Source organism: Corvus moneduloides, chromosome 11, assembly GCF_009650955.1.
Source record: "Corvus moneduloides isolate bCorMon1 chromosome 11, bCorMon1.pri, whole genome shotgun sequence".
Classification (NCBI taxonomy): domain Eukaryota; kingdom Metazoa; phylum Chordata; class Aves; order Passeriformes; family Corvidae; genus Corvus; species Corvus moneduloides.
This window is the reverse complement of record NC_045486.1, coordinates 13650298-13676974: the sequence shown is the minus strand read 5'-3', so window position 1 is coordinate 13676974 and position 26677 is coordinate 13650298. Positions and strand designations below refer to the sequence as shown.

The following is a 26677-nucleotide window of genomic DNA, read 5'->3' as shown; positions in this document are numbered from 1 at the left end:
ACAGAGGAATATATCTTAAAAATATTGCAGTGTTTAAAAACTTCTCAGTTTGTAGTAATCTACGATATCAGATATAAAGTCTAATTTATGGACATCACGTAAACCCCCGTTTGGAATTATAGTTTAGAATCAGAACATGCAGTCCTGCATCAACTGGAGTATCAAATAGCAAATTATTTTCTTTAAAGAAAGATTTTTATTTTATTTTAACACTCAGTTTATTTGGCACACAGATCACACGTTCATTCCATTAATCATCAAGTGTGTGCTGGCTAAAGATTAACACCATCTCATGCTGGCATTTGATTGCATTCAGTTGATAGTTACTCTTCATTTTGTTGCTTTTGCAGGAAGCAATCACAGAAACAAGTCTAAAAACTTCCATTTGCATTACCTAAAATGTATTGGAAGCAAGGCCAAAACTGTTTAGGCTTCCCATTTAACTCCAGAAGCCCTGAAAGCTACCCAAGAATTTGAAACCTTAAGGACATTCCTGATTTACTTTACTGCAATGCCTGGGTGTGCCAGAGAAACTACATGCTTGTATTAAGAGGAAGAATAATGATTTCTGCCCATCACTGTAGGGTATAAGGATACACTTTCTATGCAAGTCACATTATTCTGAAAAGGTTTGGGAATCCCTTCCTCCAAAAGTTAAAAAACAGAAATTAATGGACTCAAACCACACTAGCAGTATATTCAACTATTTAAAAAACACTTGCCCATGCAGCAACAATGCCAAATACAAATCTGGCTACATTCCATATACAAGCCCCAAAGAAATGTATTCTTGTGGGACCCTCTCAGCTCCATTTGCATTGTAAATACATTTGCAAACTGAATTCCAGACCAGACCCCCATTGTTCCAGCTTCCACAAGGCATCACTAAGAGTGGTGAATTTAATCATTGTGCCAATCCATTTATTCACCTAGAAAACAAACACAACCATTCTGAGTGGAGTTCTCATGAGTGTGCGATTTAAAAATCAATGTGACTTGTTCTTGTAAGTCAATTAAGACCAGATATTAATGGTATTTATGTGTCTGAGATCAAGGCAGACACCTGATGGGGCTTTCATAACACCTACCTCCCACTGAAATCTCATCCTCTTACCTTGCTTATATGGGCTATTAAAAAGTTTAATGAATGAGTGATTGAAGTGCTTGTATAGTGTTTCATGATCCTTAGGAGAGATGCATGTAGCCTGAAAGCATTTTTATTTAGTCCTCTAGAATGATAAATCAAGGACTTAGGAATGCTGATGATTATCAGGAAATGAAATAGAGCCTGGTAATGCTTTTCCTGCAAGCACTGCAACAGTCCTTGCATTTTAGAAACAAGCATTACCTCCTCTATTCTCCTTTCTAAAGGCATAAGCACTGTAAATAACATTTTTGGACAAGCAGTAAAGGAAACAATCTTTACATTTCTTTAGATATTTCATTTCAACTCCTATGCTGTCCATTATGTTGGGTTCTGATATATCCACATGAAATTCTGCAAAGAATCAGTAAATGAAACTATTAAAGGTAATTATAATATGGAAGCATGACAAGTTAGAATATAGTCCATGCAATCAGACTTACTGTTATGAATAGATACATTATCCACAGTTTGGAATGTGTAACTAAAGCATCCAGTCCAAAATAACAAAATGCCTAATGATAATATGTAGATTCTGCAGCCACATACTACAAAAATATATGTCAGTTGGAGGCAATTAATTTCATGTCTTGCGAAAAGATACAGGCAAGATAAAAACCACAGCTTAAGGCTGGAGTTTTACTACCTGATGCAACCTATGATAAAAGCCTTTAAATAAAATAGTTGTCTTAAAGCTGAAAGGTTCCAGTGATTTAAAATAGTAACAAATACTGAAGGGTGAAAAAAATGAAGTATTTTTTTAAATGTGTATCAGAACAGGATTTATCTTCAAGGACTCCTTTGTTGGTTTTCAAAAAAACATTTTAAATTACAGCATGTAGGTAAGATTTCCATGCCCATTTAAGCAAATGTGTCAGTTGGCTGTCTTAAAATTTGTACTATCTGCATTAGTGCACAATGTCCCCCCAGTGCCAGACAGGTAACTGACCTGCTGAGGGACAGAGTAATTCTCCTTTCCATCTTTGATAAAGAAATATTTTGATACAGTCCTGCTCCAATATGTAAACATTCCATAGGGACTCCTTGTGAAACTGCAGCTCTGTTAAGAGACTTTGGGTATTTTTAGAATTCTGCCTCTTAACACAGGAATGACATTTCCAAGGCAGTTTGAAAACAAAAAAGAAGCTATCTGTCCTTCATGATAATATAAAGCCAAGTGTAGATTAATGGAATCAGTAATTTTTTTACCATGTAGGAAGTCCTTTTACACAAGTTACAATCTGCTTATTTGGCCAAATAATTCTACTTTGTGTAGTATTTTATCAAATGCTTGAAAGACTTGCCAGTTTTGAAAGATCCAGTTCCATATATGTAGGACAAGTTTTGTAGATAGTCTTGATAGTTCTTTGTCCACAAAGAACACAACAATACTGATTTTTCCCCAAGTTCTGAAACCACCAATCAATTCCTATCAGCTTTTTGAAAGAACATATCACTTGCCTAGCAAAGCACTGATAACTTACAAAATATTAAAATAAAAAGAAATCTAAATTGACTATGAAACGTGTTTTATAGTTGTTATGATTTTCTCTATGACAAAGTTTTGAAAAGATGCTTGAAATTATATTGCCACCTGCTGTTTCTAACAAAAAGCAGGAGCCAGGTCTGGTTGGCTATATTACTTAAAATTCTGCAAGTATAATGGAAATCCATTCATTTAAGTAATGCTTTGTGAAGCAGGGGATTGGAATCTCACTGCTCTTATCACCCATCTTGTATGTTCTGTGCTTCACTGGACTTCATATACAGTGCATTACTGAGAAAAACTCCAGGCTTTCTCTTATTTTCCTCCCTTGTTCTAGTCCCTAAATGAAAGTTTCAAAGACTTTTTAGCTGTTGTATAGATAAGTACCAAACAATAAGCTGCAAAGCAGTATTTCGGGAAAAAAAGTCATAATTTTGTCTGATGAGTGATAATTTCATAGAAATACAAGCAAAGCAGTTTAAGAGATTTTTGTGCACACTATAATCTCCACCTCGCCGTCTATTTCTCTATTATTGCTCAGTTTCCTGTGCAAACTCACAAGGGCAACACTTCTCTTGCTGTCAGCTGGAGAACACACCAGAGGATCTGCCCCTTCATCTACGGTACCTTTGGCCAGACAAAATTAACCACATCCAGAAGCAACACTATTCCAGACAGATCTTGAGGTCTTAACCTCCTTTGAAATAATGCAATTCAGTAGCCATTTGGTCTTAAACATACGCCTAAATGCCATCCTGAACAGTAAAATAACAGGCTCTGAAGCATTTTATTGAATCTGACTGTATTCCTTAACACAACCAAATCCTCCTTTGCAAAACGTAGATTCATTTAACTTGCAGGTTTACGGGTCCCATTATTCCAGAAGCTGTACCCACACAACAGCAGTGCTCAATCTACAGCTCCTAAAACGCTTCTGGAGCATCACAAGCAGCCCAGGAACACGCACCAGCACCTGGAGCGCGGTCTGGCAAACCAAGCCAGGGGCGATGGCCAAGGGCCGGATCGCCCAATTCAGCAGCAGCGTGCTGCAGAAATCACTCCGGCAGCGCAGCACGGCGGGGCCCGCAGAGCCCCGGCCGGGACACGGCAGCCAGGAGGGACGGGACGAGTCCTCCCGGGGCACGGCTCCCGCTGGGAGCTCCCCGCCCTCCGCCCCCGGCCAGCCCCGGCCCCGGGCAGTGGCTCGGTTCTTCCCGCAGTGCCGGGACACCCGAGACCGCCGGTCAGTCCCCCACCTCCAGCCTCTCGCCCCCCTCCTACCTTGTCCGCTTTGCCCACACCAGAAAATAAATAAATAAATAAATAAAACAAGCAAGCGACCGAGCAGCCGCCGCCCTCCCGCGCCGAAGGCAGCGGCCGGCTCAGACCCTCCCCACACCCATCTTCTCTCTTCCCCCACGCCCGCCCCTCGTTTTCCTCCGTCCTTCCCAGCCGCTTGAGGCTGGGGATAATCGCCCGGCAATTGCTTCGCACCCTCGGTGGGCCTGCAAGACCCCATGCCCCGGGACGAGGGGCTGCGGGACCCCCATGCCCAGCGCTCCCGGCCCAGGGGGATGTGCGGGTCTCCATCGGGACCCCGTGCCCAGCGCTCCCGGCCCAGGGGGATGTGCGGGTCTCCATCGGGACCCCGTGCCCAGCGCTCCCGGCCCAGCGGGATGTGCGGGTCTCCATCGGGACCCCGTGCCCAGCGCTCCCGGCCCAGCGGGACGTGTAGGACTCCATTCCCCGGCGCTCCCGGCCACGCCGCCCCGCAGTGCTGCGGGCGCCCATTGGCGGAGGCCCCCCCGCGGGCAGCCAATCGGCGTGCGGCTCCTTCAGCGGGGAGCGGAGCTGAGGGCGGGCGATGCGCGGGGCTCCGCGCGGCTCCGCGGCCGCCGGGCAGCGCCATGAACCTGGGGTAAGGAGCGAGCGGGGCCGGGCCGGGCGGGCAGCGAGACGCGGTCTCCACGGGGTGAGGCTGTTCGGGGAGGGACGGCCCCGCGGAACGCGGCAGTCCCGCGCCAGGGCGCGCAGTGCCGCGCGGCCGAGGCACCGGGAGCGATCTACGGGACAGAGCCGGGGGCTAGCGACCCTTCTTCGGTGGGAGTGCCTGGGAAGCGGTGGAGGGAGGGGGATGCCCGGGACAGCGCGTTCCGGCGGAGCGGGGGCAGCGCGCACCCTCCGCGTCCCGCGGTGCCCGCGGCTGCGGCACAGAGCGGCCGGGGCCGGGGTACGGGGGTGCCGCTTACTGGGGTGCCCCGGAGAAAGTTGCGTGCGAGCTCGAGCTGCGCTGGATTTTTAAACTCTGAACTTTTTTTTTAAATGAAATTTGAAGATGAAGTGTTATTTTGAGGACTTATCGTCATATTGGATTGTCCGAGCGCACGGAAGAAAGAAAGGCAGTTGGGTACTTTGCCACGTTTTTCTCTTCTCGTAAACGCTTATAATAGCGCTTGTTCCACTTGCAAAGGTGGATTGTTGTGCATGGAAGCACAACCAAAGGCTGTTTCCAAAGTACAGCCCCTCTTTGTGATCAGCGCTGGCATCCCGGGAGACTTGGTTAGCGATTTTTGCAGCTCGCAGTTGATATTGTTGGATTAATAAATTCTTGAGGCACATTGCTCTGTATAACAATATTGAGTGACACCTTTAGTGTCAAAGATCTACTTTGCAACATGCAAATCCAGTTTTTTCAGTATCAATAATAAAACTATACCCTCTTCAAGACGTGTTGATTTCTTTAAGTAACTTCTCAAAACATAGCTTGGGATGTAAAAGACTATCTGGAACAACAGTAAATACTGTGTTGTAATTAAATACTATTGTTCTTGTTATTAATGTAAGAATCTTACCATTATCAGATTACTTAATATTTCAGATTCCACTCTCTCTCTCTCATTTTGCAGCGATGGACTGAAGCTCGAAACTGAAGTGCTGGATGGAAAGCCTAGGCTAATTTTAGCTTCTTCTGGTATTTTTTTAATCATTTATCTCAAGTAATCTTTAAAGCTTCTTGAAGTTAAACCTAATATCCAAGCGACATGAAGCCCAGCTTTCCTGAAATATTTTTCAGAGTAGGAAGAATGTTTGTGCATTGTTATTTACAAGTCCTCTCTCTCACCAGCTCGATTCTGAACACTGGGTTGATAATGAAGCTCTGAATAGTCTGCCCACCAGGGAACAGGTGGCAAATAGTCTCCGCTCCTTAGGTTGTCATAAACAAATAAAAAGGTTAAGTGCTATTGTGTATCAACTGGCATAACTTGATAATTTCTGTAACTTTATAGCACATTACTTGCCCGGATAAAAGAGGCCTAAAAACTGCTTAATTTACACAGCATTACAGTCACATTTTTCAAGTAGCTTCGGTGTTTGCAATTAACATTTTCAATTTTCAATAAGCTGTTTATTTAGGCCGAATCTCACTACTGCCATCTGAGATATATATTGGAAAAATCTATGTTGGTAATTAAGTGTTAATAAATTCTGTTTCTGTGATTTGTCAGCATATATCTCTGTAATAAATTCCATTTTTGTGATTTATCAGACATACATTTCTGTACAAGCCGACTTTTCCTAACTGTTCTACATAGTCAGGATACAGAAATTCTCCATTAAATGCCCTTTAAATTATAATTGATTTTCTGCATTTACCAGACAGCTGCCTAATGAGACATTATGTGGTGTTTTGAGCCGCAAGGAATTCCAGTGCTCTTTACAATCATCCTTAGCATCTTTGGCTGGGGAGGGGCAGTCTGTGTTCCAGAGTGCTCCAAGATAAAGCCTTGCCTTGGACTGTGAACTAGCCTTGAATAAGCTGTCTTTTCCAGAATTGACTTGTTTATACACTGATATGAACAGCACTTCCTTGAATTGAATGGTGTCAAAAATTGCATCAAATTGTATTTGTTCTGAATTTTGGTTTCTGTGCTGAAAAACACTGCTCACATTCTTAAGAGCTAAAGTAGGATTACTGTCTCTCTATTACACAGAAAAAAATTCCAAAAAAATAGCTCTGTGTACAGGATTTCTTGAGTACCATCTTCCCTCTATTAATATTAGAACATTCTTTATTCATAAGTATTATATGGAACATGGTACTTAGTATTTTTGAGACTACCACACCTCTATGCATCCTCTAGGATGTGGGTTAAGAGACTGAAGAGGAGACAGGTGTGGGGAGCAATGCACTGTGGCATCTCAGTGATGGAGACAAAAAACCATCATGGAACCAAAGAAGGCATCGCCACAGGGTTTTCTGAGAAACAATGAATAGCAGGGGAAGGTCAGACTGGCACAATAATTTGATTAGATGTGTATAAAACTGGAAATAGTTTCTGAAATATATCTAAATTTTTTTCCAACATGCTTTTGAAGTGTGTATACTGAAATAAGTAAAAAAAGTAAAATAATCAGGGCTGATGGTACGGGGGAAGTACTTCCCCCCGACTTACAAAAATCAGATGAATATAACATTTTACTAATTTCTCGAGATTGTTTTTCAGGAGCAAGTTGTTATTAAATACTTCTTTCATATGTTTGTGTTTGTTTCCCAAAAGATAAATCAAAGCCTGCCATGAAGGTAAGTGGAAAAGTTTTTAGAACACGCAAGTTTACTATTTATTAACAGAAAATTTGAGAACTAACTGAACTGTTTAAATACTTGTAATCAATTATATTTATGAGAGAGAAGTATGTGCTTATGGGTTCCTTCTAACTTGAGATATTCTGTTATTTCTCAGGTTTATAGTAGCTGTTCAAAATGATGAACTCAAAGTTCTGTGACTATTTTTACCTTTTCAAAATGCTTTAGTTTCCTTGGCCAAGAAGTTAGAGCAGCAGAGAAAATCATCTAGATCAGAACGTTCAGAGACCTTAAAGGAATTCTGGTAAAATAGAGATCAGAACTGTGTTTAATTTCAAGTTTGGTCATACAGGTTGTCTCTGAGTAAACTGGAATGCAGTGGGCTTGGGAAGGAGAAAAAGCAGAAAAAGGTCCCAATACATAGGAAATAATTACAAGTGTACACAAAGGACCTTGGAAAGGATAACTCTTTAGTACAGAATGGAAAATCAAGATTGAAATACTGCTGGCTGCTGGGTGAAAACATGTACCTGTTTGGAGCCAGGCTTCAGAAACACCAAAGTAAAGCAGAATTAATGTTTATTAAATTCTTTTAAATGTCATGCTACATAAAGTTATTGTTCATACTGTCACTTTGAAATGCTCAAATTCAGGTGCTGTGTTCTCCTCCAAAGTATTCCTGGTACTCATGAAGATATTTCATTAGCTTATACAGAGTTTCTACTGATGGAACAGAAAAGAAAAATGACACCTGTTTTACTTGTTGCTTCAATCTTGTTTTCATTTGTTATGAATACAGTTTTATTTCCTTTCTTAATAGATGGTGAAATCTTTTTGCTTTAACAGATGGGTAATAAAGCCAGAGCACCTAAACAGACCTTGAGAATAAAGCACACTGGGCTCGTCTTGAGGCCAACACAAAATGCTTGTATCAAGCAGGAAAATTTAACAAAACCAAGGAGTGAATCAAGCTTATCAATGACAAAAGGTGAAAAGCTGCAAGTTAATAAACGCTCCTCACATGAAGCCACAACTAAAGATCACTCTTTGATTTTCCAAAGAGATAAGACAAACAGATACCCTGATTCAGAGGATCCTAATATTGTGAAAGAAACTAAACAGAAACCTCAAACCCCATGTGTATCAGCTGAAGACTTTAAAAGTTTGGTGTGTTTAACACAAGAACAGCTTCAACAGATACTGATGATTGTTAAAGAAGGGAGAAGCATCTCTGAGACTCATAATGAAAAGCAAGAGGAAATGGGTAAGATACAAACCATAGCATACATTTGTTTTGTGGAAACAGAGCAAAATGTGAAAGCTGAACTCTTTTGCATGTTGGAGAGATGTTACTCTTATGTTGGATGGTCTCAGACAAAGTACCATTTGCCATTATGGATGTGAAATTGTTACTGTGAAGAACCAAACATTTCATAACTGTAACAGTAAAAAGGACTGTTTGATCGATTTCCAGTATTTCAAAGAGCAAACCAGCAAGAAATGCTTCACGCAAAATAAGAACCATTTTACACTGGCAGGGAAAACACAGAACTGCCCCAAGGAGCAGGGGCCCTTCTGGTTTGTGAAGAGTTCAGGCCTTCCTGTGTGTCTCAAGAGCAGTTCTGCCATTTTCCTGTGGCCCAGAGATGGACTGTGTCTTTTTGCCTAACTGGACTATTACTGCTGAATAGTATTTTTCTTTTCCCCTCCCCAGTTCTTCTATTCAGAAGTGTAAGAGTTGTTGCTTATCTTCCTTCATTGCATCCTTCCTCCTGTTGGTGGATCTGTGGAGGGGTCAGCTCTTTGCACCAAGAATAAGACATCCTGCAATTAATAAGAGTCCCAAATTCTGAGCCCTTAGCCAAGAATAAGTGATTGCTAAGTCTAGCATTTTAAGAATACCCTGTGAAGGTCTAACTTATGTGCCTTAACTATATAAGTAGGGCTGAAAACACTTCTGTTAAATTGTGGGGAATCTGCAAGTTTCTTCTGCTCTCAAAATACTTACTCAAAGCTGAAGGAAGTTTAGTGGTTATTTACATTTATATATTTATGTTCTACCACAGCTTCTTATGAGGCATCAGAGGAGAATGTTACACCATCACTCCAGAAAGATTGTGAAGTGTCCCTGGTTCCAGATGAAGCAAACTCTGATTCAAGCAGGAAACAAGAAGAACATCCACAGCCAGGACAAAAAGTTACGTACGTACATTTGAGTTATTGTCTACAAAAATTGTGTCTCCAATAAAGGTTCATATCATATGTTCTTAATAACATTAATATTGTTTATAGATGCTAATTTCAAAGTTACCTTTAAAATTTAATGGATCAGCTTTCTAGATAAAAATCTTCCCCCTCATTCCTTTTCTCTAGAAAGGATTCCTGGAAACCTGCTGACATGTTTAGTACCTTGGGTGAAAGAGAAGGGGAGAAAGCCTTATTGGAATTTAAAAAGGCCCAGTGGAAGAAGGAATTAGGTATTTATGATGTATAAAGTACATTTTTGATCAATTTTCATTTCACTCAAAATGCCAAGAAACTTGATATTCCTTATGCCCGTTTAAATTTACTTATATCAGTACAGTTGCTACAAATTGAAAAGTAAATAATAAGCCTCCAAGACAGATTAAGATTCTTGAATTTCAAAAGTTTATGCAAAGATTATAAATTCTTGCAAGAAACACTTCTTTGCCAATTAAATATTATCTCAAATAGATGTATTGTTATGCTTTGTATTTTAGGTGCTACTTGCCAGCAGTTTTGTCACATTCTGACAGTAGTTGGCAGCCATTATCACTAACAAATGCATTTGGTCTTTAATGGGAACAGCATCACCCCAATCTACAAGCGTGACTGCATGAAATTGCAGTTTGAACTTCAGAGAGTTTGCAGTCCAGCTCCATCACCAACCAGAGGGAATCTCTGGAGAAAAGTAAAAATGTTTAAGACAGGAATAAATTCTTCCTGACAAATTAAGCTTTTTGTGATTCACATGGAGGAGTGCTGTGTTTTGTTCTGAACTTGGATTTAGGCCATTTGGTTTCGTGTTTAATTCTGCATTGTCACTAGCTTCCAGTATTGCTCTGTTCGTTTTAATAATGTTACAGTTGTTCAAGACTGGTATAACAAAATGGAGAGAGTTTATATACTTGGTTATTTGTTAGTTTTCCCTCTTTCCCTGGGAAATTAAGCCTTTGGTGCTTTTTAGTCTTCTCAGAGAGACTCCCCAGTTACCTGTACAGACACTCACTTTGCTCTTAAGAGCAAGGTCATGACTGAGTGGTCAGACAATGGTGACAACTCTTGTTTGAGTCCATTTTACAGTCCAAATGACAGGGGAGACATGTATTGTTGTCTTTTTCAGTTTTTTAAACTGCTAAATACTGTTTGTAATAGGAACTCTAGTAATTGCTAGAGTTTGGTTTTGTTTGTTTTTTTAAGATGAACAAGTAGCACTGAAGAAGAAACTGAAAGAAACTTCGGAGGGAAACGTGGGCGATTTCTGGGCAAAACCTGGCAATAATAAAACCCATAAAGTGGAAACACCTGACCCAGACCAGGTAAGGCTGTCAAGAAATACAAGAGCACACAGTTTCCCCAGTACTGCTGCAGAACAGTTTAACTTCTAATTAATAGAAGATTTTATTTTCTGTACAAATCTGTACAGATCTGTAGAATCCAATACCACTGGTGGTTTAAGCCCTCTCAGGGCATGAATTGCTGCATCTCCCTGGTCCACACTTACTTGTTGCTCCAGTTTGTAACCTCTCAGCTTAAGATCTTTGTAACCTGAACAACCCATTCCTGTCCTTTCATTTGGATTCTTGACTAAAAAGTATAAATCTTTTCTTGTTCTGTTTGAGGAGTAGTCTCAAATGTAATTCCTGGCTATATAATTGTATACATTGCTCATGAGCTCTCACACATATTTGATTGCTTACATAATGAGCATAGCAGTATGACTTTTAAAAAGTCAGCTGTCATTCTGAAAACACTGTGTTAGATAAATACATTATATTCACAAGAGACTTCTCCAGTGAAATTTATTGCTGTTAAACAGAAGTTAGAGTTGTATCTGCTATCAGTTCTTCCAGTAAAAGCAAATTGCACTTTTTTTGGTGGCATATTCAGCATTCCTAGCAAAGTTTTGACTGCCCCATAAGAATTTCTTTCAATCCGCAAAATTGATAAATAGTGGATAAAAGACGCTTAGTTACAAGTTTGGGCTGAAGTTTTAATGAACAGCAGCTTCTAGAAGTATAATTTTGTTAACAAACAAAACGGGTGAACTAAATAAGTCTTAAAATGGTCCCTTTATTTGCAGACAATGTTTCCAGCTGATTCAGTTCATGGCACTGAGGAAAACTCTGCCTGTACAGCTGCTTTAGCCACAGAGCCTGATGGAGTTGCACTGAATATTCCAGGAGCTCCAGCTGGGCAGTCTTCTGATTTCAGTTCTTCTGACTTTCCAGCTGGCAGTTGCACAGCATTGGCTTTCAGGGTGAGATCTTAAATTGCATGCAGGGTTTTTTTACTTATTTATTAACAACAAATGTTTGTCTCCAATAGTTATTTTAAATTAGAAGAATTCCTCAGACCTTTTTGCTGTATCTAAATAATTGTGTCTGAATGAATGTTTACCAAAATATCAATGCTTTGAAGACAGCACTTCCCAGGCTGATGTGAAGAACAGTACTAGAGGTGTGCCAAGCAGTATTAATTAGTTTTTAAATACGTGTTGAAGAAATAGAGAAGTGGGAACCTATATAAAATAAAAGATACTGATGGCAGAAGGTTCAAGAAGTAGGTTTTGAGTTAGGCTGGTAGGCAGTGACTGAAGGGAGTTTTTGGTCAGATGGCACTGAAAGTTCTCAGTGCTGCTGGAGCTTATTAAATAATAGACATCCATTAAGAAGCAGAAACAGAAGAATGAAGATGGTAGCTCCTTAATTTGAGACAGAGTACTGCTAATTTGATTGTGGTGCTGAATCTACCTGGAACACAGACTGAACAGTGAACCACAGGAAGAAAAAGGGATTTCTGTTCATGATACAAATAAGTAAGGTTTTCTGGAGTGAGAGGCTGATGGTTCAAGTTAAAGTAATATTCAAAGAATTCATCTTTCTGTCAGCAGTCAGACACTTGCTGCAGTTACAAATGTACATCCTTTGTTTGTGCAAGAGAAGGGCCCAGTTTTGCTCACCAACTGAAGGCCGAGCTTTCTGCCAAGTCTTTATTATGTGGTAGACAAGATACTTAATTTTTTTGTACAAGAACTAGCTGTTACCTTATTTCAGGAAGCTGTGCCACAGGAACGACCTTTTAGTGCTTTGAAACATGAGCAACAGAAGAAGTGGCTTGAAGAGTTGGACAAGCAGAAGGAAGAAGCTAAATTACGAAAAATAGAAGAAAAACTTAATTTATCAAAGGTATCTGTGGTTTAGAGGGACTTTTTGAAATAAGAGAAGTCTTTCTCTACAGTTTTGTTCTAAGAAATAAAAGATGTAATTAGTGAAGTGGCAACAAAGATGGGATTTCCTGCAGCATGTCCAGGTTTTCACCGTAAGGATGGACTTACTGGACATTGAGCCAGTGGCTGTTCAGTATTTCAGTGTCTGGTAAGAGAGCTTGCTGCAGGCATGGAGGCAGTAGTAGTGCTACACTTTCTTTCTCTGTTCCACCATTTGTAAAAGCACTTGGGTTTGCAAGGTGGTGTAGAGACCACGGCTAGACACTTAGGAAAAAGAAATTTTGTGTAGACTACAGGAGATGAGAAAAGACAAGTAGAGTGTGTCACAGTGATGCTTAAATCCTGTTTCTAGAAATATTATTTTAATACACATTCACACTCCTGAAAGTTTAAAAAAGTTTAAAAGCAAGCACTTCTCCAGAAAGTATTGAAGAAAATAGCCTTACCTTTTTTCATCCCCCAAAGACAGCCTTGCTGCCAGGAGTAGTTACAGACCTACACACAACACAAGTCGTGTCTTTTCCCAAGTTGTTGAAGGGATCAGGCTTCCTTTGTAAATTGGGTTTTTTAGGTGTGGGAGGAGGGCTGCAGGAACCCGGGAGTGACCTTTTTCTTTTTTTCCATGAAAATGTAGTAGCAGTATGTTTGTGCTGACCAGGTATGGATCAGCATTATAATTTGTGATCTGACTTGCATTTTAAGCAACTGAGACACTTGTTTTCTCACTTAAGGAATTAACTGCTGTCTGCATTGTAGCTTTTCAAATGTTCCTGTTATACAAAACGTGTATTTTCTGTTTTGTTAACCACACCTTACAGAAACAGTGTAATTGAATACTTTTTCTTTTTTTTTGTTGCTTGATACTTAGGCAGAAGAGCATGACAGATGGGCAGTGCATTTTGATTCTTTTAAGAACCACCTTAATGCTAATGCACAACATGGAATGTACAGAAAGCCTGAAAGTCTTTGCCTGTCACCTGACCACAAGGACCCGACTGCTTTCATTCACCCTTTGTCACCTGCAGCTTTAGGCAACCTCATGCCTTTACAGGTGGGAACTGCAGAAAAAGCTGCTAAAAGTGGTGCTTTGGAACAAAGTCAGAGAGTCAGGTGAGTAAGCTTTGTAAGGGTAATTATTTTCCCAACCAGTACATTTCTGGTACCTCCTCAGAAATTAAAAAAAAAAAGAAATTAAATAAGATTCTTTTAATCTGATCTTTGGATCTTATTGATTTGGCTTTTGCTTTTTTTTAAGTACCTGTTGTTTCACTGTTGAAAGGCACAAGTGGTTATATTGTTCATTAATAAAATTTACTGCAAATAACCTTACTTTTCTCCTTAATAAAAGGAATTTCATAATTTTTGAATTATGTGTGGATTTATAATTAATATAATGAGAGAACCTCCATATGAAAATGAAATCTAACTGATTCCAATTAAGAAAGGCTTTAGGATTATTTTCTAATGATTAAAAACATTTACATGTCCCTTTTTTCACAGTTTTCTCCGTTCCATGACAGCTCTGCTGGACCCTGCACAGATTGAGGAGAGGGACAGGAGACGGCAGAAGCAGTTGGAACATCAGGTAGACTTTGGTTTTACACTTTTTTTCACACTTTTTTAATAAGAAGAAAGGATGGAAGGTATTGTCTCATGAGTAAAGCATGAGATTTAATACCAGAATTCAGGGAGGCACTTGACTTTTATGCTTTAGATGACATGTACATTGCTTGGCAGTATTTCCTTCAGTCAGACTCTACAGTTCTCTTTCAATATTTGCAGAAGATTATTGCATTTCTGTAACTGAATTCCTGCCTCAAAAAATGTACAGTTGAGTCTTTAGAGCTCTAACAGGTTTGTGTGCATTTTCCTTCAGTCTCCACTGTTACGGAGGACTGATATTTACAGATTGCCACTCCATGAATCTTTAGTCTTTCATCTGCTTTACTGACATTTACATAACCTCTGTGGCACTCTGACAATGTGTATCTGCATGCTGGTGTCTCTAGCATGGTGTGAAGAAGTCTCAGGATAAATGTAAAAAGACTGTTCTGGTCATACTGTTGCTCTGCTGGATCAAACTCTTGGATTACTGACACTTTACCATGCCATAAATCAAGTCCCTCCGGATGGGAGAGAATTTGCTGAAAGTCCTTGCAAGGAGTTTCAAAGATTAACCGAGACTTTTCTTTGAGTTTCAATGCTTCCAGATAGTTGTTTATTAAGTCTTATCAGAGGAACAGAGCCACTAGCGTGACCCAGGTACAGCATAGAGCACAGAAAAGCAGGAGTGAGGCCTCTCTATCAAGATTATTAAGGTGTTACAGCCTTTTAAAGATATTTTAACCAATAGTTACTAAAAACATACATTATTTTCACTTTCCTACCAATTATTCAGTAACACGGGCAGGAACTGCGGAATTCTCTATCCAATCATCCCAGACTACTTTTACTGCAGAACATGGAGTAGTAGAAGAAGAAGGTTTAGAGAACAACAACAATCCTCCATTTTGATATTTTTACTCTTATCTATTTACTACAAAGAGAAGCCCAAAACCTCAAAATTTTTCACCCTGTGACAATCTTACATAGTAGTCTATCACCTAATTCACACCACTGTATTTTCTAGTTGTTATCTGACTGTTGGTAATTTTTTCCAAGGTTTGAAGCTAAAACAGTGTTGTTCAGGGGGGTAAGAACCCTTAAAAACAGGCAGAGAAATATTCTCGGCACTCTGGGCTCCTACAGATTACCATATGTGCATAAGGTGAAAATCAGACCTTCATCTCTTTACAAGAAAAAAAAAAGCATTTTCTAAAACATAAAAAGCTCTTTTTTCTGAGTATTTCAGAGTGCTCAATTGGGCTGGTGGTTTTCCAGAGACAGAACCAGGAATGCTTGAAATAAATTGTCTTGAATTTTTTTTTTCACTTGTTCAAATCCAATTCTACACATATACAAAAATACACAAATAAATACCTTACATTACTTTAGTGTTGTATCTTTTACTTTGCCTTTTTTTTTCTGATCCTGCCAGAAAGCAATAATGGCTCAGGTGGAAGAAAAACGGAAGAAGAAACAACTGGAGGAAGAGCAGAGAAAATGGGAAGAACAACAGGAAGAACTGCGCCTGGCACGAGAAAAAGCACAACTGCAGAAACAGTTTGAAGAAGAAATGCTGAAACAAAAACAAAAGGAGGTGGGGTTTGCATTATCTTTAGTGTAGATAGTCAGTGATAATACTGAATTTTGAGGAAAATGTTTCGTGTTCCTCACCTGCAAAATTGTGTCACCACATCATTTTGAAAATGAAAACTATCCAAAACGTCGACATTTGAAACCAAAATCTGCTTTTTTAATTAATAAACTTACCACACCATACAAGAGTAAGGCCAGATTGGTTTTTTTAACAATGGCCTTTTCAAGAAGAGAAATTAAAGAACTGGCAAAAATAGAAATGTAGTTTTAAATAGTGCAGAAACACCCATTTTAAAATGGAAATTTAAAATTTAAAAATACCTGAAAGTATGTGATCCAATTATTGTAATTGGTAACTTGATGCTTTTAAGGTGCTTCAGTACCATAAGTTCATCTGAGTGAATGTGCTTTCAGTCTGAATTAAAGACTTCTTAGGATATAGTGTGGAGAAGTCAATTTAAAAGTCATTCAAGTTCTACAGGTTTCCCCTGTGTAGCTGTTGCTAAGCTTTACACAGTGCTTTCATATAAAAGGTAAACCAAAAGTAGATTTTGACCTTTGGTTGGTACAGATTTTGCATTTCTATCTGTTCTTACCTCTGTGGAAGGTTAAACACTTGGTCTGACGTTTCATTCTTCCTTTTGGCACAGTAGCAGCTATTATTGTTTGCTTCCTCTTTGGAACAGTAGCAGATTCCATGGTGTCATAAGACAAGGTGATTCCAAAAACAGTCTTCTTCAAAGCCTGCAGAAATGTGGATTCCTGATTTCTCTGCATTTCCTGGATGGAAATGTGTAGCATCTGCCTGTAGATTCTTGAACAGACTGGTACAACATGGGGAAAGTCATCCTTCTCTGTAATTGCTCAGCTGCATGTTACAGCACCAGTTGTTCTTTCCAACTGCAAATGCAGGGGGAAGTGGGATCAGCTGCTCATAACAGTTTGGAAATGAGATTTTCCTTTTCCTGGTCTCCTGCATCTTGAACCCACTGAGTCAGGGAACAGTAACCCCCTGACATTTGCTGGGGAGCTTTTACTGACTCCTTCCTGTGAAAGTAGGAGGAAAATGGGGTTTATTAGTTTTGTTTAGGCACCTTTCATTTCATTAAACCACGTGTTACAGGAAGTCACAGATGGCTGACATCAGATGGCATCTAGAAAAAGAGGAATTTTTTAGAAAGGAAATAAATATCCAGATAACTTGGAGGATATAAATGCTCACTTTTTAGTGCTAGGATTGAAGATCTTTCATTAGTACACCAGAGGTTCTGAATTTATGATCATAGAAATTATAGGTTACGTACTGCACTTACTCAACTAGTTTTAGTTTTGAAAAAAAATATTTTCTCTAAATAAGAATATATGTAAACCTTGAGGATTATATGGTGATTAAATAATCCAATAGATTTTATTCTCAAAATAAATGAAAATAAATGATCACATATTTAACTTTTTCTTTTTTTTTTAAGGAACTTGCAACTCTTAAAGCCAAAGAGCTTTATCAGACAATGGAAAAAGCTCAGGAATTAGCCCATGGATCAAAACAACAACAGCACATTCCAGACTTGGCTCAGAAGGCACATGACATTTCAAAACTTCAGAACAATCTTGGTAGTGGCAAGTACAAGTCTTCTCATACTCAGTTTGCCTGCTCCTTTGGTGTTAGAAAGCAAGTTGTTTCTGGGGTTGGAGTTTTTTGGTTTTGTTTTCCTGTCTGCATTTGAGTTAGAAACAGCTCTTTTGCTTCACAAACCAAATTTCATTACAATTTATTTACCTTTCAAAACAATAGAAACGTTAACAACTACGGAGAATATTGTGTTTTAGTAAGTTTCAAATAGTGTGTTACATAAAGGAAGAAATGTATAAAGATAGTAGCAGGAATGCACAGGAATATTCTATGTGCTGTCAGATTTCCAGTGGAAAAGGGCGAGTATTGGGATCTGGACCAGAGTTCTCAGTAGTGCTTTGAGCTCTAAATCACAACAGCCTGATAACTCTGTAGCATGGTTTAAATTGAACTGGGGTTACTAAATGGAACAATTTTGCCACTTTTCAGGTGATACACAGTTTGAAAATTGTAATTCTGGCATTTCAGCACAAAGTACTGATTTCCCTGATGGTGTGAAGAGTAGTCCCCCTGAGCAGCAGGCTTCTCCTCGGAGGGACACCGCGGTGCAGACAGGTACAGATCCCGCACCTGAGTCACTCCAGACAGGCAGGGGGACCCCATTTGTGCAACTGAGCCAAATCACTGTTACTCGCAATGAATAAAGCTAGAAAGAAATACTTGCACAGACACAGACATGCTGGTGTATCACTTTGTTCCTCTATTTATCACTCTTTATTCTTCTAAATAAATTGTATTTCTGTATAGTTGTTACTTACCAGTTACAAATCCCACAGTCCGGAATATAGTGTTGACTTAGGGTCACAAGCCACATAGGCCCAAATTTATTAAGTAACTTGATTTGGTTCTCCAGTCTTCTGTGTTTTATCTCTTCCTTACTGAGTTTGCTTCTACTGGTCCTCTGTTCCACAGAAAAAAAGAATAGAAAAGCATTATAAAACTGTAGCAGCCATTTTTTAAATAAAATCAGTAATGGTAGATTGATACACATACAAAAGTCAACCAAGTAATTTGAATAGCTCAGACTTGGAGTTAAAATATAATAATTTTTTTTAGATTGCTATAATACTTCAGCATACACTGAGTCAGCTGAGGAAAGAACTGCATGTTGTGAATCACCTGATATTTCCATAGAATATAAAGAAACCTCTAACAGTAAAAAATACCAGAAGGAAATGCAGTATACGGATAAAAATAAACTTTCAGGAAAAGAGACTGGTGGCATTTACAGTGATCTATACGAGCAATATGCAAGAAGAGAAAGACAAATTAAGTCTTCAGAAAAATACAGCAAAAGACCTGACTGGAACATAAACAAGCCTGGGAAAAGATACATTCCAGCCTCAGAAAGGTACCCTAAACCACTGCAGAAACAAAGGGAAGAGAACAAAGTGCGCCGCCAAATGGAGCTGCTGCAGTTGGTAGAAAGGAACAGCCCTGGGCAGCTCAGTACAAGAAGAGGGGGGCACTCAGCCAGGTCTCTCTCACCTCGGGAAGAAACAACTGGGAAGAACAAGGGCCACAGAGGCAGGAAGGTGGGTCACCCTCTGCTCTCTGAGAACAATGATGTGTTTTTAAGATTCTTGTTCCTCAGTTTTACCTGGGTGGGAATTCAGTTATGTAACCAAAGCATTGAAGCTCTCCTGTTGCTCAGCCTTGTGTCAGCACTCTGTTGTTCATCAGGAGCAGCAGAACATTTTCAGATTTTGTGACTGAGTTTTTACTGTTATTTCAGTCTTCCAAAGTGTTGATTCCTTTTCATTTCTAGACTAACACTGATTCATTATGTAAACAGGGAGCTTGATTGCAAGCAGTGTGCAGGACACAGTGACATCACTGACTTGCTTTTTTTTGCCCAGTCATTGTGTTGTGCTGACAGGTGAGGTACAGCAGTACCTGCTCAAGAAAACAATGTTTATTTTTGCAGAGACTGGATTATTGAGAATGTGTACTCCATTGCCACAGAAATGCATCCTCCTTAGTGGAGTCATTGTCCATTTGCAGTAAGCATTATATCAGTAGAGCTTGTGGCTGGAAAAAAGTCTTTTAAAGAAAATACTACTGAATGTATTCTTGGCTTTCCTCTCTCCCTCTACTCACTCTGTATGCACAAACACCTCACTTTCTCACACCTTCAAATAGCAAAACTCTGGACCTTTCCTTTAATATCTTGGATTGAACCTTTCAGGTTTATAAATTTTTATATGCCAAGAACATAAGAAAATATACATAATATTTTTGATAGTGCTTAGAGCTGCCAAAGACAGAAAATTGGGGCAAATCCTCTTGTAATTTGTTCATTTATTTCATAGGCACTACAAGTCTCTTAAATGCAAATCTTTGATAAATACCTTTCTCCTGAACCCAGGTTAAACAGTCCTTTTGGAATTTCAGAACAAACTTGCTCTGGAAAATGAAAGCTTTTAATATTAAAAAAATGGAGATTTTTGGTTTTACTTTTGACTTCTTTGATTTTCTCCTAGGAAGAACAATTTCATAAGAATCACTTGAATGAAGAAAGGTACGTCAATACTCTGCATTAATGAAATGTAGAAGCACATTATTACTGAAATATACATGCTTTTCTTTCCTGATTTTTAAAAAGAATTTAGATGCATCTAATTTAGTATTAAAAACACACAAGACCAGACAGATTTCAGGTATAAAAGCAGAGTAAATGAACAAAAATCCTGTCCTCCAAGGTTTCTTTGTGTCTGCTATTTGAGAAATGAATCACATTACTGAAGTATTGTCTGAGCTTTTTTATAACCGCGATTGTTCCGTACAGGTCTGAATCCCCACCTGTTCCAGCAGTTAGGAACAGATTACTCCAAGTACAACAAAGACAGATCCAGGCTTCTCATTTCCTGGTGCAGAACCACCATGGTAGGAGAGAGAGGAGCAGCAGGGCAGACGCCCAGCAGAGGAGCTCCCCCGCTGCCGTCCCCGAGGCCGCGAGACCTCCCTCGGCACAGTTCGTGCCCTACGTGCGCACGCGGGAGGTTTATTACCTCGACCCTGAGGCACCGCTGAGCCGGCCCTCAACACAGGACCCCCAGCATCGACACCTGCACGGTACTGAAAGGATTCATGGAGAGGAGAACAGATGTTACAGTGATTTACAGCTTCAGCCAATTCCGTATTTGCTTTTTACTGAATTTTGCAGTGATCTCTCTGTGTCGCAGCAGTGCTGTGCAAAAAAAAGGCTGTGCAGACAAATTATACTCTGTATTAACAAAAAATAACTAACCATGAGATAAGTTTTAAAAAATCAGAAAAGCAACAAAAAAATTCTTTTATCCGTTTTTTGTCTGTTTACCTTTCATGAAGTATGATTGCACTTCTTGCATAACTGTATAGAGATTGGGGTTTAGGAATCTCAGTGTTGTTTTCATTTAAAAGTAGAGATTATAATCTTGATAGCAACCAACCCCTGATTTTCACAAACTTTCAAAATCTGCTGCTTTAAAATTAAAAGAAAATTAACAAAGAATATTATTAACTGATTTGATATATGTTTACTTTTAGATTCTTACCAAATGCCACGACAGATTTTTAGCTCAGATCACATTAGAGATCCTCTTCTCAATCCTGATGTAGTTACAATCAGAGAGAGACAACAAGCAATTCTCAAAGGATTGTCAAAATTACGACAGGTAAGCAAAAATATATTGGATGAATGTGCATGTGTATATATATACTGAAGTAAAAATTATCACATCATAATCTTAATTCAATTTCCATCATATTATTTATGTTTTGAGCCCTGGCCTCCACTTTTATTCCATTTCACTAATTTTGCTTTTCACGTGTTGCTTCCACCTTTGGACAGGACTTAGAGAGAGAATATTAGTCCTTAAATCAGCTATGAAACAGTGGAGTGCCTGAGCAAACCTGAAACGAAGAGAAATGGCTTTGTTTGGCATCCAGGTTTCCATAGTTAGGGTTGCTTGTAGGGAATGGATCAGTTCCAAAAGAATAGAATTTTAACACAACACTAGAACCTTGCTAATGAGATTTCCCCTCTGCAGTTCCCAGGTCAGGACAGAGCAGTGGGGTTGGTGCAGAAAGGTTGGTGGGGTAGTCTCCTGTCAGGCCTGGAAAAATACTGTAATTTGCAAACTGGAAGTGTGAACACTTAAAAAAATCCTTCCAAGACAGCTGCTACTTATTAGCATTTAAAAAGAAAACTCAGGATTTGTCAATCAGCCAGGTTTTCTGTAAAGAAAATGGAAATGAGTTTAATGCCACAGACACATGAGCTCCTGAGATAAAAGCCTGTGTGTGTTTGTGTACATTGTTCTATTTGTAGTCAGTTACTGTAATGGCATCTACTTATTAAAGCCTGAGTGAATTTGATACTCCACCTGTTGGCAATAAGGTGTGGGCCACAGCCACTGAAGCCACAGGTCTGGACATGCACATGAGCACTTCTCTTTTGTGCTTCTAAATTGCCTGACAGGGCTGCAAGACAAAAAAATATTTACTTCAGGCTTGCCTTTTCTTTGTGAAGAACACTGAAAATAAACATGTACCAGTATCTTCCCTTGCTTTTGAATGAGTCCAATCTAAAAGTGCCTTAGTGCTAGCAGCAGGATTTTTATCTGCCTTGAGAGAGGAAAATTTCATAAATAATCAATATAAAGGGAAGAAAACCTGACAGAATGAAGCACAGCAAAATTAACAGCAGTTAATGCTATTGATTACTTGTGCTTTAGAAAGAGCATCACTGCCACGTACACACAGTGCTTCAGCAGTAGCTAAATTCCTTGTGCAAACAAAGGCTTGTAACTCTCCCCAGGTCAGTAAGAAAAGCTCTGACCCAGGAACACTGAAAGGCTGCCAGTTTCTAACAGCTTCCAGATTGGTTTCATCAGATCTGGTCCTCCTCCCTGCTTGTTAACATTTTTGTTAAATATCTGCAGCTGTTAAGTATTTTGTATTCAGGCTTCTGATCCAAAGGAATCTACTCCACAGCACCTTTACTGGTGCCAGGAGCACGCAGGGGTCAGCACCCCCATCTGCACATCCCACTGTTGTTCATTTTATACTTTTACAAATCTGCCCCCCACCCCTGCCAGTTACTTATCTTGGAGTCCCACATCTGGGGGTTGGGGTTTTACATAACCTGTGGTTTTCTTATCTCCAGCTTACAAACACAACACACCATTCCAATCTAGCTAACACAAATAACTACATCTTCCTTTATGACACAGAGATGTTCACATTACAGTTATGGGCCACCTACATCTATTTCACTGATTACATTCTAGTTCCCTATCTGTTCTAGCAGAACCCGTGACTTTGCATCTTCACTCTTTCCTGCTGGTACTTTGGGAGTTTCCCACTCGTTACCACTTTCAGCTGGCCGGGGCTAGGTCTCTGCTTGGGAAGCAGTTACAGTTATCACTCCTAGCCTAGGGCTAGGTCCCTGCTTGGGGACCTTGTAGAACAGTTACAGTTTGCAGTAGAAGCTGGGTCCTTGTACTGTTCACAGCCTGCAATGATTCACCTTCTTTGGGCAAGTCCATGTTTTATACAAGTCCATGTTCTGTATTTCACTTCACTTGCCAGTGGCATTTTGCTTAAGATGGAAGCCAGATTCAAGGTACAATTTGATCTTTGTGCTTGCTGCAGATACAAAAGCCATGGATACTTAAAAAGGTTAAAGCTGGCACGCCTAGAAAAGACAGGAACCTAAAGTCATTTTTGCAGTGGCTAAAAAGTAACAGTAAGGTTAGTCTTTCAGTGGATCTTGGTTCTGCAAGAGAGTTAACTTAAACCATGTGGAGTTCCTTTTTAAATACCCTGCCAGCTGCAGAAGGCATTTAGGACATGAACTGTTCAACTTCAGTATATCTTGTATACCTATACCTAGTATTGTGTACTCCTCCTGATGTACAGGTTACACTTGTTTTGCATCAGTTACTTCATTGAGAAAGTACGAATAGTGCAGAATTTTGTCTGAAATACAGACAAAAAGCCAAGTTTTCTGTTTCAGAAGATAATCTAGTCTTGCTTTTTTACATTGATATATACAGATATAGAGTGGACTGGTAGTTTCAGACTACATACATACATATCTATATTTACAACATATTTAGCCATTGTTTTGTCCGGGGAAATTCACATAATATTCACATAATTTTGAACATTCTTTAGTCTTTGAACTCCAATACCGCTGAACTGAATACAGCTGGGCTGGTGCAGGAAGAGCCCAGGGAAAACACCAGGGAAAAGAGAAGGCAAAGGGAGGGTCAGTCTGACACTGCATTTGCTACAGGACAGCAAGTCTCTTCCTGTGTCTCAGGTCACAGCAGGAATAAGAACTAGCAACAGACTCACTTTCCTCAATGAAATCAAAAGTCAGTGGATAAGCCCAGCAAAGTGAACTATTTGTGACAGAGAAGGGCCAAAGTTTAAGAAAGAGGAGCACACCCTCCTCACCCCAGGTCAGTACTGCCAAGGCATCCCATTGTTCCTGAGGCAGCAGCCCAAGGGCTGCAGGTGACAATGGCTGGGTGGAGACACACCCCCATGGCTCCCTGGGGAGCTATTTGCCATTGCTGTGCACCTTCGTAGTAGCTGTGCAACCCATGGGATAAACACTGAACTCCCAGCTTGCAGGGTTACTTGTTCCTCAGCTCTTGGTCTATTTAGGGCAGTTTATTTTATAACTTGTTTTTGTGATGTGCTCCTAAACACAAGAAATGCTCTGTAAAAATAGTAATTATTGACACAGAGACTGAAAACACTGAGCCGTTAATAGAAATAAGCAGATCCTGTTGATTATTAGAAAGCAATTCATCAAGTGATTGAAAGTAGGCAGCTGCTGCCTTTGAAGGAGCCAGAGTGGAGGCTTACAGGCTGCTGTGCTGACTTTCCTTTGGTGCCACCAGGAATGTGTGTCTAAATTGCTGTAGGAGCTGCTGTCATGCATTAGGTCTGTACTGAGCTGTGCCAGCAGCCTTGTAACTCTTACCTTTGAGAAAGGCCTTGGAACTCTGAGAAAAATAATTTACTTTTCTTTGCTTTTTAGAAAACCTCCATGGTACCAAATTATTTTTGACAAGTCTAAAATAGATGGAAAGCAAGGGGCCAGTTGTATCACTATATATGATCCTATTAATTACAGTAAAAAGACTTATTTTTAATTTATGCACATACTTGGCATAGTTCTATCATGTGTGATAAATATGTGACAAATCCAGGAACTCCATTTTGCCAATCACAAAATTTTATTAATAAGCAAGCAAGGCAAAGGCAAATACCGCGCTGGGCGGCAGGGGAGTCTCCGCTCCACCAACTGCCGCGCCTTCCGCCAGTTCCAGTTCCTTCTTACACAGTTTCTTTTCCGGTTAACGCGTCTCTTTCATGGTATTCTGCGCATGTGTGACTTGTTGCTAGGGGGTCTTTTTTCCTCTTGGTGGTCGCAGAATGAAGGTTAGTAGTCATCCTCCGGTGTCTTTTGGTTGACCCCTCCTTATATGGTCATTATGCTCAAGGTCCTGGAACTAAAAGCTGGCTAAGCAAGTACAGATAGGGATTAGGCAAGCATATATTTGTCTCTGGCTCTTATCTAGATCTAGGCAGCTGGTTTCCTGCTACTTGATATTTAGTGAACAAAACATCCTGTATCCTTAACATCATGTATTACTTGATAGACAAGGATACATTTCCTGAGGGTTTTTTGTGACAGGTTTTCTCTATCATCAGTACTTACAAGAACCATTAACAAAGCAGGAACCTGGAACCTTTTGACAGCAAATCCGTATCTTAAAGTGTCTGACACTGCTCTGGTTCCAATGGCAATGCTGCTCTTAGAGTACTGTTTGTGTTAAGGCTAAAAGCCAATGCCCATCAAAGTTCGGGGTTCAGCGTCCTACAAGAATTCACTACAACACTGCAAAGGCAGAGACAGTGCACAAAGGAATGAGAAAGTTCAATTTCATACAGTGGAAAAGTCTGTTTTCCCTCTGCATGGTCATCCCTGCAAACTGGCCTGGCTTCTATGCCAGTCACGAAGGCTTCTGTAGAAGTTCCCTCTCCCTTGAGTGTGTGAGGTTCTACTGTTTTTTCTGAAGTTGTGTATTTCAAAACCATTGGGCCTTAACAAGGAAATTGTTTTTAACTATGAAACAATGACACTTCGTTAGTTCAGGCTGCATGAGGAAGACAGAACATTCACATTTCTATTTATTTCAGGGCCTCCTGCAGAAGCAGAAGGAGTTGGAGAACACTCTGATTCCCATTGTAGCTCAAGAGAACTTCATGCCACCGTTTTGAGAGGTACTATCAATGTTCTGACTTCTTAAAATGGAAATGCACAGCACTTTGCTACTGTAATTAATTATGAACCACCTCTAGTTTTTTTTATGAAAATTAAATTATGAGAATTTTGATAGACTACAGGGTCATGTTACCTTTTATATTGAAGATACATTAAACTAATGATGGTTTGTCTGTTTAGAATAAAGATGTGTCAATTTAATATAAACCACCAAAAACATGGAAGAAACCTGTTACCTAGGTTTTTGTAGAACTCAGTGTGTGAATTTTGATAAATAAAAAGATTAAGATGTATTCTGAATGGCTTATTTTTAACTATACAAAACTGCTTGTATTTCAATATTTAGCCACCTTTTAGGCTTATACAGTGACTATTCAGTACTCCCAGATTTTAAGACCACAGTTCATCACAATGTGGAACAATTCATTGATACAAGGGAGTTCTTTTTTTCAGAAAAGATTATTTGCCATGTTTGGGGGAGGGTAATAAGTGCTACACTAGTCTGGTACTGGTTCTTAACTTGAACAAATAGATCAATCCACTGTTTATAGAGGGAAAGAATCAACTTTAGGCAAAAGTCCATGGGTTTGGGGGTTTTTTTAAAGCTGCCCTTTTTAACCAGTAATTTTGTCCCTACTAATTTTGTGAGTTTAGTTACATAGTTTCAAACACTCACCTGGTACCAAACAACACATCCCAGAGAAAAGCAGTAAAATCAAATTACAAACAGGAAGACCCCCAAGCTCAGGACTTGGACAACCCGAAGACAAGCAGCAAAAGTTAAGAGTCTCAGCAAAACCAGCACTGCAGCAGCAAGGGTTGTGTGGAGACTCCACAGCTGCTCACTGTGGCTGCTGCCTGCCAGAAGCCCAAG

At 39.7% G+C, this 26677-nt stretch overlaps 1 protein-coding gene and 1 long non-coding RNA gene across 10 annotated transcripts; one reads left to right on the top strand and one right to left on the bottom strand.

Annotated features, from left to right (window-relative positions):
• Positions 1 to 4447: 4447 nt before the first annotated feature.
• CCDC66 (coiled-coil domain containing 66) lies at positions 4448 to 26103 on the top strand. 9 transcript variants are annotated; one of them, XM_032120311.1, is made up of 19 exons: positions 4448 to 4548; positions 5537 to 5601; positions 7190 to 7212; positions 8062 to 8479; positions 9282 to 9412; positions 9593 to 9692; positions 10657 to 10775; positions 11540 to 11716; positions 12513 to 12644; positions 13554 to 13795; positions 14186 to 14270; positions 15723 to 15884; positions 17353 to 17500; positions 17943 to 18068; positions 18570 to 19048; positions 19997 to 20034; positions 20302 to 20588; positions 21042 to 21169; positions 25719 to 26103. In XM_032120311.1, exons 1-19 carry the CDS (start codon positions 4538 to 4540, stop codon positions 25797 to 25799), a joined length of 2952 nt encoding a protein of 983 aa, XP_031976202.1. In that variant the 5' UTR covers positions 4448 to 4537; the 3' UTR covers positions 25800 to 26103. The 9 variants fall into 9 exon arrangements, with proteins under 9 accessions (XP_031976202.1, XP_031976205.1, XP_031976201.1 ...); XM_032120314.1 differs by having other exon boundaries at positions 9282 to 9417; positions 9589 to 9692; positions 17353 to 17494; positions 17982 to 18068; XM_032120310.1 differs by having other exon boundaries at positions 9282 to 9417; positions 9589 to 9692; positions 17353 to 17494.
• Positions 16553 to 18571, bottom strand: LOC116449171. Its single transcript, XR_004242262.1, has 2 exons — positions 18272 to 18571; positions 16553 to 16930 (listed from the first exon to the last, which is right to left on the bottom strand). It is a non-coding gene; the product is annotated as an uncharacterized LOC116449171 (long non-coding RNA).
• Positions 26104 to 26677: the final 574 nt, after the last annotated feature.